At 41.0% G+C, this 20,021-nt stretch overlaps 1 protein-coding gene across 1 annotated transcript; it reads left to right on the plus strand.

Annotated features, from left to right (window-relative positions):
• The first annotated feature begins 12,679 nt into the window (after positions 1-12,679).
• On the plus strand, positions 12,680-16,838 carry LOC131910249 (cathepsin 7-like). Its single transcript, XM_059262224.1, has 7 exons — positions 12,680-12,886; positions 13,177-13,299; positions 13,382-13,528; positions 14,086-14,310; positions 14,781-14,943; positions 15,448-15,565; positions 16,531-16,838. The coding sequence occupies exons 1-7, from the start codon at positions 12,761-12,763 to the stop codon at positions 16,628-16,630; spliced, it is 1,002 nt and encodes a 333-aa protein (XP_059118207.1). The 5' UTR covers positions 12,680-12,760; the 3' UTR covers positions 16,631-16,838.
• The last annotated feature ends 3,183 nt before the right edge of the window (positions 16,839-20,021 follow it).

A 20,021-nucleotide genomic window follows, 5' to 3' on the forward strand; every position in this document is an offset into this window, starting at 1 on the left:
CACTTTGGAAAGGAAAGGGTTTATTTGGCTTGCACTTCAGCATTGCTGTTCATCACTGAAGGAAGCCAGGACAGGAACTCAAACAGCAAAGAATCCTGGAGGTAGGGGCTGATCCAGAGGCCATAGAGTAGAGCTTGCTTCCCATGGCTTTCTCAGCCCATCTTCTTATAGAACCCAGAATTAGCAGCCCAGGGATGACATTACCTACCATGGGCTGGGCCCTCCCCCATTGATCATTTAATGAGAGAATGCCTTACAGCTGGATCTCATTAAGGCTCTTCCTCAACTGAGGCTCCTTCTTCTCTAATGACTTTCAAATTGACACACAAAATCAGCTAGTACAACTGACCTCTTGTCAATTTGACACACAAACAAGTCACTATTAAACCATACATATCTCTTCCTTTCTTATTCATCCCCAATATCTCACATTAAAATCATAAGTAATTTAAAAAGTCACACAGCCTTTACCAATTCAAACAAATTAAAGTTTCAGTCTCTTTGAAATATCCAATTTCTTATAAAAGTTCAAGTCTTTTAGCTGTGGGATCCTTTAAAAATCAAAATTAAACACTTTCTTCAAGAGGGAAGAACCTGGGCACTATTACAGTCTCAATTATGAAAAACCAAACTCCAGCAGTATAAATAACTCAATGTCCAATTGTCTGGGATTCACTCATGATCTTCTGAACTCCTCCAAAGAGCTTGGGTTACTTATTCAGCTCTGCCTTCTGCAGCACATACAACTTGTCTTCTAGGCCCAGCTGGTTCCACTCCACTGTTGCTACTGTTCCTGGTGGTCTTCCCATGGTACTAGCATCTCCAAAAGGTGAGGTCTCTTGCTGCATCTGGGTTGTACTTTCATCAATAGTCTCTCATATGCTCTCTTTATGCTGTCAAATTTCAACTTCTTTGCATGACCCCTTCAGTCCTGGGTCTTAAACTGCCAATGGGACCACACCTTCACCAATGACTTTTTCTGGCCTCTCACAGTGCTAAGCCTCAGCTGCTCTCCATGATCCCTTTCTGCTTCAAAACCAGTACCACATGGGTGATACTTACATTTTATCAAGTCTGGCTGCCAGCATGAGGTACTACATTGGCTGCCACTGGAACACAGATTCTCTGCACTCAGGAAACAACTTCCCAGAAATTTTCACCTTAGTGTTGCTAGCCTCTTCCTAATCACCACTAATTTCTTAGCTCCAGCTGGCCAGCATCATGTATCCTAGCAAAGCGAAACTTTCCTTTAGTAGTTCCGATATCTTGTTAATCACAGTTGATTCTTCAGCCCCAGCTATAAATAACTATAGAATCTTAATTAAAAATAGCAAATGCCTATGATAGAGTTTAAACTTCCCTCTGAATTTTTACAAGCCAAGCCTCCATCTTCTGCACTTCTCTCAATATTCTTATCTTCCAAGTTCCTATAGAACATTCCATTGAGGTCTCAATATTCAGTGGCTTTTCTAGCCCCAAGTCCTAAAATCCTTCCACAACCCTCCCCCAAACACAGTTAGGTCTGTTACAGCAGTACCCCACTCCTGATTCCAAATTGTCTTAGTTAGTGTTTCTACTGCTGTGATGAAACACCATGACCAAAAAGCAAATTGGGGAGGAAAGGGTTTATTTGTCTTGTACTTCAGCATTGCTGTTTTGTCACTGAAGGAAGTCAGTACAGGAACTCAAACAGGGCAGGGTCCTGCAGGCAACAGCTGATGCAGAGGCCATGGAGGGGTGCTGCTTTCTGGCTTGCTTCCCATGGCTTGCTCAGCCCACCTTCTTATAGAACCAAGGACCAACAGCCCAGGGATGGCACCACCCTCCCCCATTGATCACTAATTGAGAAAATGCCTTACAGCTGGATCTCATCAAGGCATTTCCTCAACCGAGGCTCCCTTCCTCTGATGATTCTAGCTTGTGTCAAGTTGACACACAAAGTCAGCCAGTATGATCCCTCTGGTTTCTACAGTCCTTTCTCTTCCTCTTCCAAGGGATTCCCTAAGTGACCAAAGCACTGGACTCCCCAGAGTTACATTGTCTTGTCAGTGACTAACCACCTGAACTTTAAAAATTTGAGGAATTGGTAGATTTCCAAGAAGACTCTATGGGGTTCAAACATAGAAAACTTGGCAAGTTCCATAAGGAAAAACACATTTATAATTGTCTTAGTATAGGAATATAATTTAAGACACTGAAGAAAGAAATTGAAGAAGATATGATGATGTAAATATTTCCCAACCTCATGGATTAGTAGAATTAATACAGAAAAAAATGGCTATCTTACCCTATGAAATTTCTAGTTCTAGGAATGGGTTGCATCTAGTAAAGTTTTTATCCCAAGGACTCCCATGGTCATCCTCAGGCAACACAGGCTAATTCCAAAGCTACTGCTTCAATAGTGGCATAAAATTTGTGGGAGTAACCAACAAATATCTGATTGGATTTGAGGCCTACTCCATGAGATGGAACCCATGGCCAACACTACTACAGTGACCAAGAGCCTGAGACCTGATATGCCTGGAACCTAGGAGAAAAACAAGTGCTACTGAAGAGTATTAGTATTTGCTAAAGGAACACAGAAATAAAATGGCTTCTATGACATTATGCTATACACATAGATCAGTGTCTTGCTCAGCCATCATCAGAGAAGCTTCCTTCCTTCCTTCCTTCTTTTCCTCCTTCTGTATTTATTATGGGAATAAATACAGAGACCCACAGCTGAACAATGTGCAAAGAGTAAGAGTACTTGGAAAACTTAGTCCTAATTTGAATATCTGCATCAAATCCATTTCATCAGGGTTCAGGAAACCCTATGGACAAGGAGGCAGCAAGATTTGTAAGAGTCAGAAGAGATGGAGGACACCAAGGAAACGGTACATTCTTAACACAGTGGGAATGATGCACACATGAACTCACAGAGATGGCTTGCATAGGGCCTACACTGGTCTGGACCAGAAGGGGTCACAGCACTGACAGGGGACATGAACACAAGCCCCATTTCTAACCCAGAAGCTATCTTCAATTGATAACTCTTCACAAATAAAAGATTAGTTTTCTATTACCCTGGGGTCTCCATTTATTGAGGTATCTCCCACTCCGTTCTCCCACTCTGCTCCTGATCCAGCTGGGACCTCCCGCTCCCCTAAGCTCTCTTTCCCCCAACCCTTGCCCTCCGTTAACACCCCCTTCCCCAGTTTGCTTGTGTAGATCTCATCCATTTCTCTGTCTTTGGGTCATCCCTGTGTCTTTCTCAGGGTCCTCTTTACTAGGTAGCCTCCCTAGAGTTGTGAGTTGCAGTCTGGTTATCATTTGCTTTACATCTAGTATCCACTTATGAGTGAGTACATACCATGTTTGGGAGAAGCAGAGTGTTAGAGAGGTCTCCACAAATCTACAAAGATACCTCCACTGTAGACTACTGGCAATGGTCGAAGGAGTGCCTGAGCTGACCTGCTCTGGTGACCAGATGGCCGAACACCCTGGCTGCCATGATAGAACTCTCGTCCAGTGTCTGATGGAAGCAGATGCAGAGATCCACAGTCAGCAGAGCCCCAGGTGGAGCTCCAGGAGTCCAATCGGTGAGAGAGAGGAGGGATTGTATGAGCGAGAGATATTGAGACCATGATTGGAAAAAGCACAGGGACAAATAGCCAAACTAGTGGAAACACATGAACTATGACCCAATAGCTGAAGAGCCCCCATAGAACTGGATCACGCCCTCTGGATAAGTGAGACAGTTGTTTAGCTTGAACTGTTTGGGAGGCCCCCAGGCAGTGGAGCTGGGACCTGTCCTTGGTGCATGGGCTGGCTTTTTGGAGCCTGGGGCCTATGCTAGGACACTTTGCTCAGCCTTGGTGTAGGGAGGAGGGGACTGGATCTGCCTTGGCTGAGTCTATTAGGCTGGACTGACTCCCCAGGGGAGACCTTGCCCTGGAGGAGATGGGAATGGGGGGTGAATTGGGGGGTAGGGCTGGGAGGTGGGAGGAGGGAGGACAGGGGAATCCGTGGGTGATATGTGAAATTAAGTTAATTGTAAAATAAAAATATTTAAAAAATTAAAAAAAAAAGAAAGATTAGTTTTCTCCAATGGAATCTTACTACGTATGCAAACCATTCTGAAGGCCAGGCTCCATGCCCAGCAGTTGATGGCCAACATAAAATGAAATCAATGGCGTTTAGGGAAGTTCTTTGTCTCATAATGGTTTATCAGGGCTTATTTGTTTGTTTTGTTTTACCTTTGCCTGTATATTTTGATCTCCAGTTCTGTGTTATCACAGGATTTCTGTGATGTGAATGTGTGTATTCTGCATCTATATGTGTTTCATTTTTCCTTTGCTCCTTTTCTTCTGTTTTTGTTGTTTGTTTTGTCCTCTTAATATTTATTTTTTATTTTATCTAATTTTATATTATTTTTGTTATTATTATTATTTAGATGCCTATGTGTATCCTAAGGGTGTGGATTTGGGTCCATGTAGAAGTGGGGATGGTCTGGATGGACTTGGGGAAGGAGAAACCATAATCAGAATGTATTGTCTTAAATAAAATATATACTCTCAATAAAAAATACTAAATAAAAATGAAAAGAAATAAGCTCTGGTGTCTCCATAAACCCAGGAAGCAAATGGTAAACTGGGCTGTGATTAATAATAATATCTATATCTTAGAGGACACAGTGTGTTGTGTCCAGGTCACCATGCTGTACACTTTTTGTATACATCATTTTATTCTCATAGCAGTCCTTTCAGGCGGATTATTTACACTTTATAATTTAGGAGACCAAGACTCACAGTTGTGGTGGTATTGTGTTCTCCAAAATATTGTGCACCCTAATAAACTGATCTGGGGTCAGAGAACAGAAGAGCCACTAGATATAGAGGCCAGAAAATGGTGGCACACACACCTTTAATCCTATCACTTGGGAGGCAGAGATCCATCCGGATCTCTGTGAGTTTAAAGCCACGCTGGAAACAGCCAGGCATGATGACTCACACCTTTAACCCCACATCCCACGAAGTGAGCCTTTAATCCCAGGAAGTGATGGCAAAAAGCAAAAAAAAGTATATAAGGTGTGAAAACCAGAAACTAGAAGCTTTTGGCTGGTTAAGCTTTGATACTTTTGAGAAGCAGTTCAGCTGAGATCCATTTGGATGAGGACTCAGAGGCTTCCAGTCTGAGGAAACAGGATCAGCTGAGAAATTGGCAAGGTGAGGTTAGCTGTGGTTTTTTCTGCTTCTCTGATCTTCCAGAATTCACCCCAATACCCAGCTCCAGGTTTGTTTTTATTAACAAGACTCTTTAAGATTCATGCTACACACAGTGGAGGCAGGGATTGTCTAAGGCTATGCTGATAGTTAGGTCAACACTCTGCTCTTCTGATGGCTGAATCGATTCAAGGGCTAAATAGTAACTAGTGGGCAGCTGCTTTGAATGCCTTATCTAGTCCCACATCCTCCCCTGTATCCTATATTCTCTTCCCCAACATGCATCATAATATTTTTAAAAGTAATTTGAAAATGGATGGGTCACTAAAATCTCTGCAATTACCTAAAGATAAAAGAAAAGTGTGTGTGTTGATCATATATACAGAAAGAAAAAATGTGAAGGAATTATCACTGAAACAGTTCTGTAAAAGCATCATACAGGCAAAAGAAAGAAAAACACTGTGTGGTTTGATGATAAATATCCCCATCAGCTTGGGTATTTGAACATCAGGTTCCCAGCCAGAGAGATTTTGTAGGTACAATCTTGATAGATAAACTGTCACTTGGGGTGAATTTTGAGATAATATAGCCTCATTCTACTTCCAGTTTATTCTCTTTGCTTCATGTTTTCCTTTTAAAAATTTGCTACCCCCTAACCCACCCATCAATGCCTGAGGCAGGTGGGAGAGCTGGCCGAGGTCATAAGAGCAGAAGAGCTGTTCCTGTCCGGCTGCCATCAGCTGCAGCACTCAGGAGAGTGGCCCCTACACCTTGCCTGGGCAACACAGTAGTGCTGGCCCTGAAGGTGTACATGTGGGAGAAATGACCCTGAGGACATGAAAGCTAGAGAACTGGCTCTGCCTCTTGCTCATCTCTACAGTGGATGAACTAGCCAGGGTAATGCTGGAGAGCTCACCCTGGTAGAGAAGATAGGGGACAGCTGGGGACTGACCAACATGGCAACTACCCAGTCCCAGAACCAGGGTTATATGTTGGCCCACCCCAATATCCATCCCACTGTGATCTTCTGGAGTGTGGGGGAAGGGGTTCAGTCCTGTGAATCAAGGACTGCGGGGTCTCTACAATACAGAACAGCAATAGGATATCCAAGAAGAGTTCCAGTAAGGGCCAACAACAAATATAGTTTGTTAAACAAGACCTGTAAAATGACAACACCATTTGTTTTGTCAATGTGGATGTAGAAAATTTTACAGGCACCCCTTAGATGAAGAAATACAGGCAATCAATTGCTGCAAAGAAAGGGAGAAGTGGGTTTCTCCAGGACAAACTCCCTGATAGGTATCCCAATCCTAAATGATCAGGCTTTACTACAATTCCATTAGATCAATGCTAATGGATGAATAATATACATATTTATGCATATGCAGGAAGAATAAATAAAGATGGGGTCATAAAATTCACAGGCAGCAGGTGGGAATGGAGGGCTGGAAGTGGCAGCAGGAGGTGAAGGAATGATTAAATACAGTACTCGCATATGGATACGATACTTCACACACTTTGAGAAAATGAGCATTTTAAATAACTACATGTAAATATGCCATCTTTGATAATCCTTTTTCATGATACTTGAGCTCTAGAAATTAATTTGTTACATTATTTTCCCAAAACTCCAATGGCACAAGGATAATAATACTCATTGCAATAATGTTTGGAAAATAGTGACAGTATGTTGGATATGTGCATCAGTGTGTAGAAGATTGCTATAGGATGATCTGTAGCAGAGTTGAGCCCATGTGAGAGATTCTGATGACTGAGGACAAACTACTGAGTATCAGACAACACTCAGCATTTACATCATAAATGGAGGGCAACAAGAAGCTTTGGCCTGACTCTTCTTTGAGACAAGTGGTGGCATGGTGGACTTTTTAAAATGTCACTGAGCATTACCCCTGCCCCATGTGCTCTGGAAAAGGACTGGCCCCACCTCACTGCCTTTCCACTGTGAACAAGAATTCGTTGCATACATGTGCCACTGTTCAGGGATCCTCAAAGTGAAAACTTGTACAGATATTTTGGACAATGGGCTTGAAAAGTTTCACAACTCATTTCACGTAGATCAGGGATCTTTAATCCCCATTTTTCTATTTGGATTCAAACTCCTTGGTACAAAGAAGGGAAAACTGCTGCTTCACATTGTTTTTTAGCTCATAGTATGACTGTCTTCTATTGCTGTGATAAATGACATGACCAAAAGCAACTCGTGGAGGAAAGGGTTCATTTCATTTGTAGGTTACAATCCATCATCAGGAGAACCCAAAGTAGGAAGGCTGCGAGGAATTAGGAATGTCCTCCAAGAAGTGTGATGAGTTGTGAAATACATTTCCATTCTCCTGGACTGTGGCACTGTAAGAGTCAGTTTGGAGGGCAGATTTGATTCTTCAGATAGCAGTCTAAGGATCAGCCTGAGTCCATAATTACACACAATCAGACCATCACCTTCCTCATTCGTTTAGATAAATCTCCAGGACGGAGGGCTGACAATCTTCCTCCACAATAATTCTACATGATAGGATATATAGAGAGGTATTTCACAATTTATCACACTTCTTGAAAGATCACAAGTGCATCCCTGCCTTCTCAAAGCCTCCATGGAGGGTGAGATTCCTAGACAATAAAGTGAAAATGGAAGAATACTTGCAGAGCTCCTTCTGGTGGGGAATATTCAACTGTTTTATGTCATTGTTACTGACACTTTTCTCTGAGTTCACAAATAAACAAAAGTTCAACATCCTCGGAGTGTTACAGTAGGCTTCCAGATGTGTGAGAATGGTCAAGGCCATAACTGCCATTGATGTGCTGTTCTCCAGAGTTTCTAGTTGCTAATAAGGTTTGCCTTGTGTCAAATGTGGTTTTATAGCCACAGGTAAAATTTTGAGGAGGAATTTCTTGATATGATTTTCTGTTTCAAAATATACTTAGGTTTTAAAATTTAGTTGTGAGGTTACAGGTGTAAGAAAAAAATTATATAAGGAATACTGAAAAAGTTTCTATCATTCCTCATTCTTTCATTACCTCATTTAAAAATGCAGACTTAGGTACAATATAAAAGGGTATAAATTAGAATTTCCCGAATATCTTAATTTAGGTTACCAATCATTTACATCTCCAGAAAACCAACCTTGTTTCTAAATCCCTTACCTCTTCAATTAGAATGACATTAAGGAAGAAGAAATTTAACATATTAACAGATTGTTTTCTTCTCTGTTGCAAACTAGGAGAGAACTAAGATCAGACAGAAAAGACTAATCAGCCTTGAAGAGGAGTGATTTTCATGTACTGTGCCAGTATGTATCCTTGGTTACATAATTAGCACCAAAGATGGGGATCTTATACGATTAAAACATCCCCCCACCATAGCCTCAAGCTAAGCATGAAAAGAGGGAGGAATACAGATAAAAAGAAGGAAAAAGAATGGAAGGAAGAAGCAAAAAAAAGAGGAAGGAAAAGAATAAAAATTGAGTTGGCAAATCTGGTCTACACAGAAAATTCCAGGTCAGCATGAGTTACACAATGAGACACTGTCTCAATAAATAAATAAAAACGTAATTAGAAATAAAAATCAATTCAGGTGTCTTATGGTGAACAGAGGAAGAGACAGTTAAAATGTTTAAACTGAGAGATCCATGTGCATACACACCTGTCATTGGGTTGCTTCTGGGGGTACACATCCCTATCTGTGAGGACCTGGCAGGTAAGGGAATAAAGCATTGCTAGAAATGATTCTCCCTGATGTCTCTTATTTTAAGTATGGGACTTACAGAGAAATAGCAGTGAGGTTCCCAGCATTGTTCTGTTTACACATGTACCTCCTCTCATTTTTACAACTACGGTTCACAGGGCTCTCCAGACTTCAGTGGAGGTCAGCACCTACCTGAGGACTTGGTTCAGTACATCTAGGGTAGGTTTAGGAACTTTGTTTTCCTAGCAAGAGCTCATGGATGGAGTTGCCACTGAGCATGACCTCATATGAAAACCTGTGCGTAGATGATAAATTGTCTTCAATGAACAAACTTATTCATGAAAGTGTCCACTGTAGTGAAGCATACAGATGAAGGGTAATCCTACTTGCCTTTCTAATGTGGGGCAATAATGTCAAGTCAGGTCATGCTAGAGCAGCATTGAAAGCACAAGTGAGCTTTAGATCCTTTCACATGATTCCAGGACCACACTTGATTCTTGAGGTGATCTGAGAAGATCCCTAGGTCTCTGCAAGAATGTGGTCATGTTTTGACAAAAGTGCTCACTCACCTGGTGCTATATTGGATAACCAAAATCCAAGGAAACTGCTGCCTAAGAGGAACTTGTCCTATGACATCATTACTAGGAAATGTTTATTAAGGACCTGGAGATACATATAATAAGGAAGACACAGTGGGGAAAGTGGGTCTGCTCAACATAAGTCCATATAACAGAGTTTATAGCCAAGGAGAAGGGTGGGGATCTGAAAATGTGAAACTATTGCAACAAAACAGAATCAGAGTTGAAAGACTGTGGCTGGATAGATGTTCAGGATTCTTGCTGCAGTCATGCAAGGATGAGTAGACTTCACCTGGGTCACAGTGGGGGAAGAGAAGCCTGATCAGATTTGAAGTGTGATCAGATGGAAATACTGATTTGTGGTGACTTGACTTATCAGTATTCTTGAAGGAAATGAGATAACAGAAGGATGTGCATAGACATTGTTAGCAGAGACTCAAAACTCTAAATGGAGCAGTCCAGGTTTATTAAGCAAGTAATGAATATTTAGGCATTTAAAAGACTTATGGCCATTATACTGGGCTACTCTATATGACATAAATATTCATCCCTCTTTCTATTACATTTAGAAATGTATTGGTTGAATTTAGATTTTGTGCAAATTTGCTAGTGTAGGATATAGGGTAAATAGGTATCATATACTTTTTCCCTAATCAAAGGAACCAACTAAATGCCACATTGAATACAGAAACAGAATATATTTGTGTTCACTTAACAGAAAATTACATAACTTGATTAAAAGAGGATAATTTGACAGTAGGTATGGTGTAGCTAGAGCTTTCCTGCCTGGCCCACAGTCAGGACAAATCTTTGTCACCCGCCTGTCCTACAGTCGTCAGACCCAACCAAGTAAACACAGAGACTTATATTGCTTACAAACTGTATGGCCATAAGAGGCTTCTTGCTAACTGTTCTTACAGCTTAAATTAATCCATTTCTATAAATCTATACCTTGCCATGTGGCTCATGGCTTACCGGCATCTTCACATGCTGTTTGTTATCATGGCGGCTGGCAGTGACTCTGACTCAGCCTTCCACTTCCCAGCTTTATTCTCCTTCTTGTCCTGCCTACAATTCCCCCTGCCTGACTACTGGCCAATCAGTGTTTTATTTACCAGCCAGTCAGAGCAACACATTTGCCACACAGAACATCCCACAGCGGTACGGGGGTACTGATTTATTTCCTAATGGCTCCTCTTTCAATACTGGTATGGTGGAAACTACCTCTACCATGCCTAGGTAAAGAAAAACACTCTGTGTATGGTAGAAGGCAAAATCCTAAACAGAGAAAATGAAGTGAGGGGTGCTAAGGTTGAGGACAGTGAATAGAGGATTATTGTTTCATTAGTCTGTAGCTTCCCAAAAGTGGATGAAATCTTCTCAGAGATCTACTTGGTGATGTTTGTACAACAATGATTGTGTCCTGAAGGCCACTGAGATTTATATCTATAATGTATGTTGAAATTTCTGGTGATAGATGTGTTACTGAATGAATATATTGACAGGTCTGATGGTGTTTGGCAATGGGTGTTCAACTTAACCTCAAATAGAGAAATGTCAGATAGTTTCTTGAGACCATGCACACTAAGACTTATATTTCTCTCCTTGCTTTGGTCTTGAACACTTCCTATATGGAATCACCCCTCCATTAGGCTTCTTACAAGTACTATCTGTGTTCCTCTGTGACATTGAAAAGAATACATGCCAAAGTTAGTGTTCTCACAGGATCCCAATGTAGCTGTGAAGTAAACATGAACTATAAGAGTAGAATATGCTGAGAGTCCACTCCATGGTGGCAACCTACACTTCTTATTCTAAATTAAGTACTATGCTGAAATCCTACACAGCTTTTTCCAGGAAACATCCTAACCTCAATTTATACTTACTATTGAGTTAAATGGCAGGCTATTGTGTGATCCACAGCCTAAAGGCTGATTCCATAACTTCCTCTCTGAAGGTCCACAAGTTCAACTCCCCATGGTCCACAGGAAGCAGCTCACACCCACCCCTCCAGGACAGGTGAGATCAAATCTCATTAGAAGCCTCGAGGCCCGATCTGGTTATCCCCATAGCCAATCGGAAGAAGGGAAATGTTGATGGAAAGGGCTGACTAGACAGACTTGGGATTTAAAGCCTGAGCAAGGTATTGCTGGGCCAGATTCTGACATCTCAGCTACCTCTGAAGAGCTTCTGGAGTGTGCTGAGGAAACAGCACTCACCAAGGTGAGGCCCTGCTTCTACCAAGACAGAAAGGGAATTGATCTTGGAGGAGAAGCCTTGAGAGACCATAGAGAGTCAGACAGATCTCCAGTAATGAGAATATCTTCTCAACTTCAGCAGCCTTTCTGTGTAGAGGTAGAAAAGGGTGGAGAAGCCCGACAGAAAACCATATGTCCAGGTTCGTATAGGTTCCAATTCAGTGCAAATCTGGTTCTGGCCAGAAACAGTGACAGCTGATATCATGCACACCAGGGTTATGTTCATCTCATTTTGAGCCTACAGAGATAATTTTCTTGAACATCACCACTAGACAGAAGCGTCTTTTCATGATTGTTATGTACAGAAGTATAAGGTTGCATGTCTCTAGTCTAGAACATGGTTTATGAGATGCAGCTTGTCCTGATTCTGAATCCTAAGAAGTCTTTATCTAGCACCCTATCAGCACTGGTGGCTATGGATTCCAGTGGCTTTTCTATCTGAGCCTTTTCTCATGGAAGTAATGAATGTGTGGCCAAGTCCCAATGATGGGGTCAACTAATAGTAACTTTGAACTCCCCCATAGGAAGGAGGGATAGTCTAGGATGTTTTCTTTCTAGAGGGAATGTTTCAAACAAAGCCCATCTCCTGCTTTGTATTAAGAAGGGATGTGATGCAATGTGACCCCCAGCTCCAGGGAAAATCTTTTAGTTCAGATCAAATGCCACATCAGAGAAGTTTTCTATCATTACAAATACTTGGTTAACTGTTGCAAGACCCCTAGTTATATAGGATTTGAATTTTGCTGTCCAGTTACCTTTCTGATCATGTCAATTGGCAGTACATGGCCGATTCCATGAATTTCTAGAATTTTTCCCACATGCTCTGCAATTTTATGTAAAAACTAAGTGCCATCCATGGCATCTCCAGTCCAAACTCATATTTAGTCATTTAAAAAAATCTTTGAGTAAATATTTGAGAGAGTAGTTGGAATAATTTTAGCCAGCATAGGTGGCTTAATTTTTCAAGAGTGTTGGTTTATTCTCCTATTCATTTTTCTTTGCTCTGTAGGTACTTAAGACATGACTCCTGCTGTCTTCTTGGTCATCCTGTGTTTGGGAGTAGCCTCAGGTGCTCCAAAACCAGATTACAGTTTGGATGCTGAGTGGGAGGAGTGGAAGAGGAGCTATGAGAAAACATACACCCAAGTAGGTCACATGGACACACAGAGGGTCCTTGTAGAGCATGTTCATTGCTGTTTGGGGTTCATGGATTTAATAGAGGTCATAGATGCCACTCCTACTTGAGGTATTAGTGTAACACGGCATGAACACAAGGTGGCCACTGTCTCTGCTCATCAGGGTGTTGAGAGTGGCTTGCTTTAGTGTCCCAAGATCCCTCTCCATGAGCTCTATGCATATGCAGCAGGAAGTCGACTTGGCCAGGTAGTGCAGGGATATAATTGGAAATAAATGACATTCATTATGTTTATTTCCAGGAGGAAGAAAGACAGAAGAGAGCAGTATGGGAAGAAAATGTGAAAATGATCAAAATGCACAGTGAGGGGAATGGCCTGGGGATGAACAACTTCACTGTAGAGATGAACGAATTTGGTGACATGGTCAGTATGACTCAAACTGTTTCACACTTTTTTATTTTCTCCTCTGTTGTTTAAATTGAGATTTTATGTACTTTCCTTGAAGACTGGTGAAGAAATGAGGAAAATGATGATGGAGAGTTCAGTTCTGACTCTAAGGAATGGGAAACGCATCCAGAAACGAGGCGATCCCAAAATCCCCAAAACTTTGGACTGGAGAACACAAGGCTATGTGACTCCTGTGCGGAGACAGGTATTATAACATCACATGACTGTCTTCCTCAACTACTGGGATGCAACAAGTTATAAACATGTCTATCTTATTTAACTGTGGTATAACATGCTATTCACCAAACATATTTTTATATTGTCCTTAGCATTCAATTGCTAGTAACAAATATTTCTTGGTTGTCCCAAGGAATGAGGAATCCCTAATCCATGCCTTACCAATTATAGGGCCCATACAGCTATAGAACGTACAGCTATAGAACGCATACCTATCATTTCTATGCACGACTTAGTTTTAAACCTCTACTTAGTGGCCCCACTTTATTTCTCTCCAGGTTTAATTTATTCCATTAAGGACATTTATCACATTAGGCATCCAATAGATCATGGTCTTTTGTGCATCTGTGTGTGTATGTGTGGCTAACCATTGGGGCATGAAACACCTACCTCCCCGTGGAGACTGATGTTTCCTAGGCATCCATCAAATGCTAATAGTTCATTTTTGATAAAGAATTCAATAGCTTGAGTTATTATTGCAGTTAGTATTTATTTGTGGATGACAGTTTTTTCTTCTCTGCTCAGCTAGGTTGTGGTGCTTGTTGGGCTTTTGCTGTGGCTGCTTGCATAGAAGGACAGCTGTTCAAGAAAACAGGCAAACTGATCCCACTGAGTGTACAGAACCTAATAGACTGTTCTAGATCTTTTGGCACTGAAGGCTGTAAAGGAGGCAAACCTTATGGTGCCTTCCTATATGTGAAGCACAATGGAGGTCTGGAGGCCGAGGCAACCTATCCATATGAAGCAAAGGTGAGTGGGCTTCCTGGGATGTCATTTCATTTTGGCTAGGGCAAGGGGAAAATGGCAGAAATAATAATCCATTTCCTTCAGAATTCACATTGAATGTAGAATCTCTCTGCACATCACCACTGCTGCCATTGCCGTGTCCACCATTGCATGGTTGCCTGATTCCAGGGTTCCATGTAGCTGCTCCTGCTTCTATGCACATGGAGAATGTGCAAACCATTTCACATATAATACAGGTTTCTGCGCCATAAAAATTTCTTATGGATAGGAAGACCTATGAGGTGTCATTGAAGACATGAGAGATGATTTTTCAGTTCCAAATCTCCCAGTAACATTTCACTTCCTGGAATGATTTATAACAGTCCAGTTGTGGGGATGGTCCACCGCAAAGTGCTGAGTGTTAGGCTTCTGACTCTTGCTCTTCAGAAGGTAGATGGAAGTAACCAAGTCTTTTAACTCTTTACGTTTTAAAGGAAAAGCTCTGCAGGTACCGTCCTGAACGTTCTGTTGTTAAGGTCACCCGCTTTTTGGTTGTCCCAAGGAATGAAGAAGCCCTAATGAATGCTTTAGTAACTCATGGGCCTATTGCTGTTGCAATTGATGCTCAACATGAATCTTTTAAAAAGTATAAGGGAGGTAAGTATGTGTTTTTCTAGATATTAATGAAGAATGCTTGTGACCCTTGGGGACATGCCAGGTTGATGTCCTAATATTGTATAAAATTTGATGTGAGATTTAGTGTTTGTACATTTTTCACTTGTCTGTACAATAATCATATGTTGTTACTATGTGACATGACATCTCTGTGCATGTGAGGACTTCATTATTTATCATTCTTGTTTAACTTTACTCATTTTTCTTTCCTCACTTGGTATATTTTTAAGATGTGGAGTGACTGTCTTTCTAGAACTGTATTCTAAAGAGTGCCTTAAATTAAGTTATTTATGTTCAGTTACAATTTCCTGGAATAGGGTTCTATTAGTGAAAACATAAGATGTGAAAGAGTCATGCATCCTATACGAGTGTAGGGAAGGACTTTCTGTCTTTTTAGTCCAGTTATAAAATACCTCACTTACTGTTGTTGACCATGATCATTATCAGGTTACTGGAGCCTTTCACTCCCTCGATCTTATTTTTCAGGTATATACTATGAGCCTAATTGCACACGTGATTCTCCTAACCATGGTTTGCTGTTGGTTGGCTTTGGCTATGAAGGCAGAGAGTCAGAGGGCAAGAAATATTGGCTGTTAAAGAACAGGTATAAAGTGCTGAAATTATTGGTATTTTAGGTTTCAAATGGACTTTCTGGTTTGTTGTTATAGTTTATATTGTCACAGAAAGTGTGGTTACAATTAAGTTGAGAAAGGAACATTTTCTTTCCTTTTTTATTGTTTAAATGTGGTGTGTGTGTGTGTGTGTGTGTGTGTGTGTAGGCCTGATGCTGATAACAGTTGTTTGCCTCAGTTCCTCTATATTGAGGAAGAGAGTGTCACTGATCCTAGAGTTTTCTATTTTTGTTAGTGTGCTTATCCAGTTTGTTCCAGTTATGTCTTGACTTCTGCAATTACAGATTGGCTGCAAAAAACATCCTAGTTTTCTTTTACTGTTATTTTTATTTGTTGTGTGTGTGTGTATGAATGACGGCTGTGTGTAGGCAGATGCTCATGCAGACCAGATGAAGATGCCACATTCCCTACAGCTCCAGTTACAGGGATTGTGAGCTCACTGACTTGGGTACTGTGCTGGGTGGGAACTTTTGTCCTGTGGAAGAACTCCAAGTGCTCCTAGTCACTGAGACACACCTTCAGCCTCATTCTGGCTTTAAGTGGAACTCGGACTCCAACTCCAGACCTTCCAGTTGTGGGATCTGGCTTTACTGTCTGGTTCCTGTCTTTGTCTGGAGCAGCTAACATATAATGTATGAACATAGAGTTCAGAATCTGTCATTGATTTCCTTGGGAATCAATATAATATTTGCATCATTGATTTTCTATTTCTCATTGGTTATTTCTGAACAACCTGTGGGTGGGATATGTCCTAATTCTCCCTGCTATTATTTTTACTGTTCTCTGTGAGATAAATCTTGGTACTCTGGAATTGACTCTGCCTTTTCTGATGCTTTCTATTAAATTGGCCTCTGGCTCTGTACTCAAATTCGGAGTTATTGTAAAATTCCACTCTGCTGTGTCTTTTTTACTAAATGGAAAACCTGATTTCTTTCAGCCATGGTGAAAACTGGGGAGAAAATGGCTACATAAAGATTCCCAGAGATCAGAACAACTACTGTGGAATTGCTTCCTATGCCATGTACCCCATATTGTGAGCTGCCTAGGGGTAAGAAGGAAGGGAAGATATTAGGGCAACACATATAGAAGAACTCCATTGTTGGGCTCCATAAGGCCGGGGCATGGGGCCCAGTGTAGCTTTCTGAGCCTATCTCAAGTTTTGTGACCTGTCCTAGGACATGACACCGGCATAAGAGTGACTCAGCACTACCCGACCTAGAATGGATTCTGCCTAGTAACTGCTGAGATAGCATCATCTCATTGGCCCACTATCCTCACCCCATCCCCCCATCACCCCAACCTATATAAATTCACTCCTGATGCAATAAAGTTCCTGCTTTGACAAGCCTCCAGGCTCAGTGTGCTTCTCTCTGGTGGACAGGGGAGGTCTGGGCCATCTCCACTCACCATCCTGCTCAGCCCCAGGAGAGACTGGCTGGACCGGTCCTGTCTCCGCCCTACATGTCAGTCAGAATGACACTCCATCCTCTTCAAAGTGACCACCCTGCTGTGTTCAGGAGACACTTGAGTCATTGAAAAGCTAGGGTAGGGTGTCCAATCTGTGGTATGTTTCCTCTAGTAACAAATGACTGCTGCTGTAATTGATGCTCTGCACTGATTTGTGTTAAGAATTCCTGTAGTGACTTGATTTTAATTTTTTCACTGTCCCAAATGAAGTCTTTAAAATAAAAGTTAAATTCAAATGTAGTGTCTACATTTCCTATATTTGTAAGGTGACTTTTTTATGGTTAAACATGGTATTCATCTTGAAGACAGAACTGACTGTGATACTGCTGTTCTTGGAGAAATAGTGGGTGGTTCCTCTCTGATGGATGGTTTTCCATCACTGATTGTGGTCTGCTTACAGGGTTCTATTTATACATCACCAACCCTAGTCTGAAAGATTATATGAAAACTCTTGGATTTGATATTTTTAGTTGATATGGATTCACCCAGTTTCAGTTCTTGGCCTCTCTGTGCAGAGTGATGGCCCCTTGTACTGCTCCACTCTATTGTACTGGACTGTGACTCTCCCTTGTCCAGCACCTCAGTCTTATACCAGCTTCCCTGCAACTGTGTCAGAGACATCAAGGTGACCATGTCTCCAGTTACAGGAATACACTTTCATAATGTTCAGTGCCTCAATATGCTGAATGCTCACAGCACCATTTCAACACAGGCTTTCATAGTTATGGTCCTTTTCTCTTATTATATGCAGTTGATAAGCTTCAAGCTTACCTATCTGACGCATTTAACTTTGACATAGATGTGTATGTTCAGAAAAATAGTATATTTACATTACTGTGTATGTATTCCTTTGACATATCTTATTTAGCACTATCTTTTGGCTCAAGCATGTAGGGCAGGTACTAGAATTGTATCCTCAACTCGTAAAAAATCACCAGCATAGTCAGATCTCATTTCAGCTTCCTAGTGTTTGACTTCAGAGACTGGATATTGGGTCTTAGTAACCTTACCGGCATGGGCATCATGGAGGGATAAGTCCAGGAAGTAGTTTTCTATATATCTAAGACCCCTTAGCCAGAATTCTCTTTATCCCATGCTTCTTAATAAATTTCTATCTATCAAGGTTCACTCTGCTTCTTACTGTAAAATTTACCGATCCATCTACATATGAAATGAAGCTCCCTTATTGCAGGACTCCATACAAATGACCCCTGTATCTATATCCCCCTCTTTGATACAGTCTTACAAACAGTGATTTAATAAAGATAATGATACAATTCTCCTTCAGTATTTCCCTGACTTTTCTTCTTCCTGTGCAGCACTAGCAAAGCAAGTATTCTGTAATTTGAATCTTAAAAGGTCTTATTAATAAAAACAAGCCTGGAGCCAGGTATTGGGGTGAACACTGAAAGATCAGAGAAACAGAACTAGCCACAGCTAACCTCACTTTGCCAACTTCTCAGCCAATCCTGTTTCCTCAAACTGGAAGCCTCTGAGTCCTCATCCAGAATGAATCTCAGCTGAACTGCTGCTCAAAAGCCTAAAAGCTTAACCAGGCTCTAGTTCCTGGTCCTCACACCTTATATATCTTTCTGCTTCCTGCCATCACTTCCTGGGATTAAAGGCATGAGTCACCATGCCTGGCTGTTTCCAGTGTGGCTTTAAACTCACAGAGACCCTGATGGATCTCTGCCTCTGGAATGTTAGGATTAAGGGTGTGTGTGTCACCATTTTCTGGCCTCTGTATCTAGTGGGTGTTCTGTTCTCTGACCCCAGATAAGTTTATTGGTATGCACAATATGTTGGGGAACACAATATCACTACATTTCCCCGTTTTTGTCTAAAATTAAAAAAGCTTATAACTAGTATAAGAAAAACTATATCCAATAAGTATATACAATATATATAGTCAAGAATTACATTAACAGTGGTGGTGGTGCACGCCTTTAATCCCGGCACTCGGGAGGCAGAGCCAGGCGGATCTCTGTGAGTTCGAGGCCAGCCTGGGCTACCAAGTGAGTTCTAGGAAAGGCACAAAGCTACACAGAGAAACCCTGTCTCGAAAAACCAAAATAAAAAAAAAAAAAAGAATTACATTAACAATGTGTAGTCCATTAACATTTGACAGATTCAGACAAAAAATTTTCATTGCTTATCCTATTTAAAACAAGTAGTTCCTTTTTAAAAGTAGATTCAATAATCTCCCTTTTATCTTATCATATCCATATTCTCTTTTTTTCTAAGTAGATCCAAAAATCTACCTTTTATCTTTTCTTTATCTTTATCATTTCTATATCTTCCATTTTTTTAGAGTAGATTCAATCATCTACCCTTTTCTATATCTTCTTTTTTCTTTTTCTTTTTTTTTTTCAAACAAGAACCCTGTATCTAATCTCCTTTGTTAAGTGCTTTTTTTTTTTTTACCATTAACAATTAACAATTTGTAACCAACCATCATAAACAATGACAATTATCCATAAGCCACTGAACGACCAAAAACACCCACCCCACCTCTTGGGAATGTGGGTGTCATGTTCTTAAAATTACTTCCTGCTTTCTGGGGGTGAAGACATCTTTAGGGAATCCTGAAATGAAAATTTTTGTATTAATAGGCAAGTCCTGTGAGAGGTAGCTGTATCATTTGTTGTCCAGTCTTTGCATAATGGGAAAATGTAGGGCTTGTCTCAAGTCCTTCCTGGAGTAGTTTGTGAATCTGAATCATCTCAGTTAGCCATCTGGAAATTGTCCTGAGCAGTTTATAGTCCAAAGTTAATCTTTTCATGGTGTTAATCAGCTTAATGGCTTTACCATAGATCATGTGGAATCATCATTGTGGGATCCTGTCACCTTTTTGAAAATTTCAAAGTTGCTGTTAGGCGTGGTCATGGTTCCCTGCAGAATTTTTTTCCCTCCTCTGTAGTTTGGAGCAATCACAGTCTGATAAATGTCTGTCTCTTGGAA

The sequence above is a fragment of the Peromyscus eremicus genome, chromosome 5 (assembly GCF_949786415.1).
Source record: "Peromyscus eremicus chromosome 5, PerEre_H2_v1, whole genome shotgun sequence".
NCBI classification, from domain to species: domain Eukaryota; kingdom Metazoa; phylum Chordata; class Mammalia; order Rodentia; family Cricetidae; genus Peromyscus; species Peromyscus eremicus.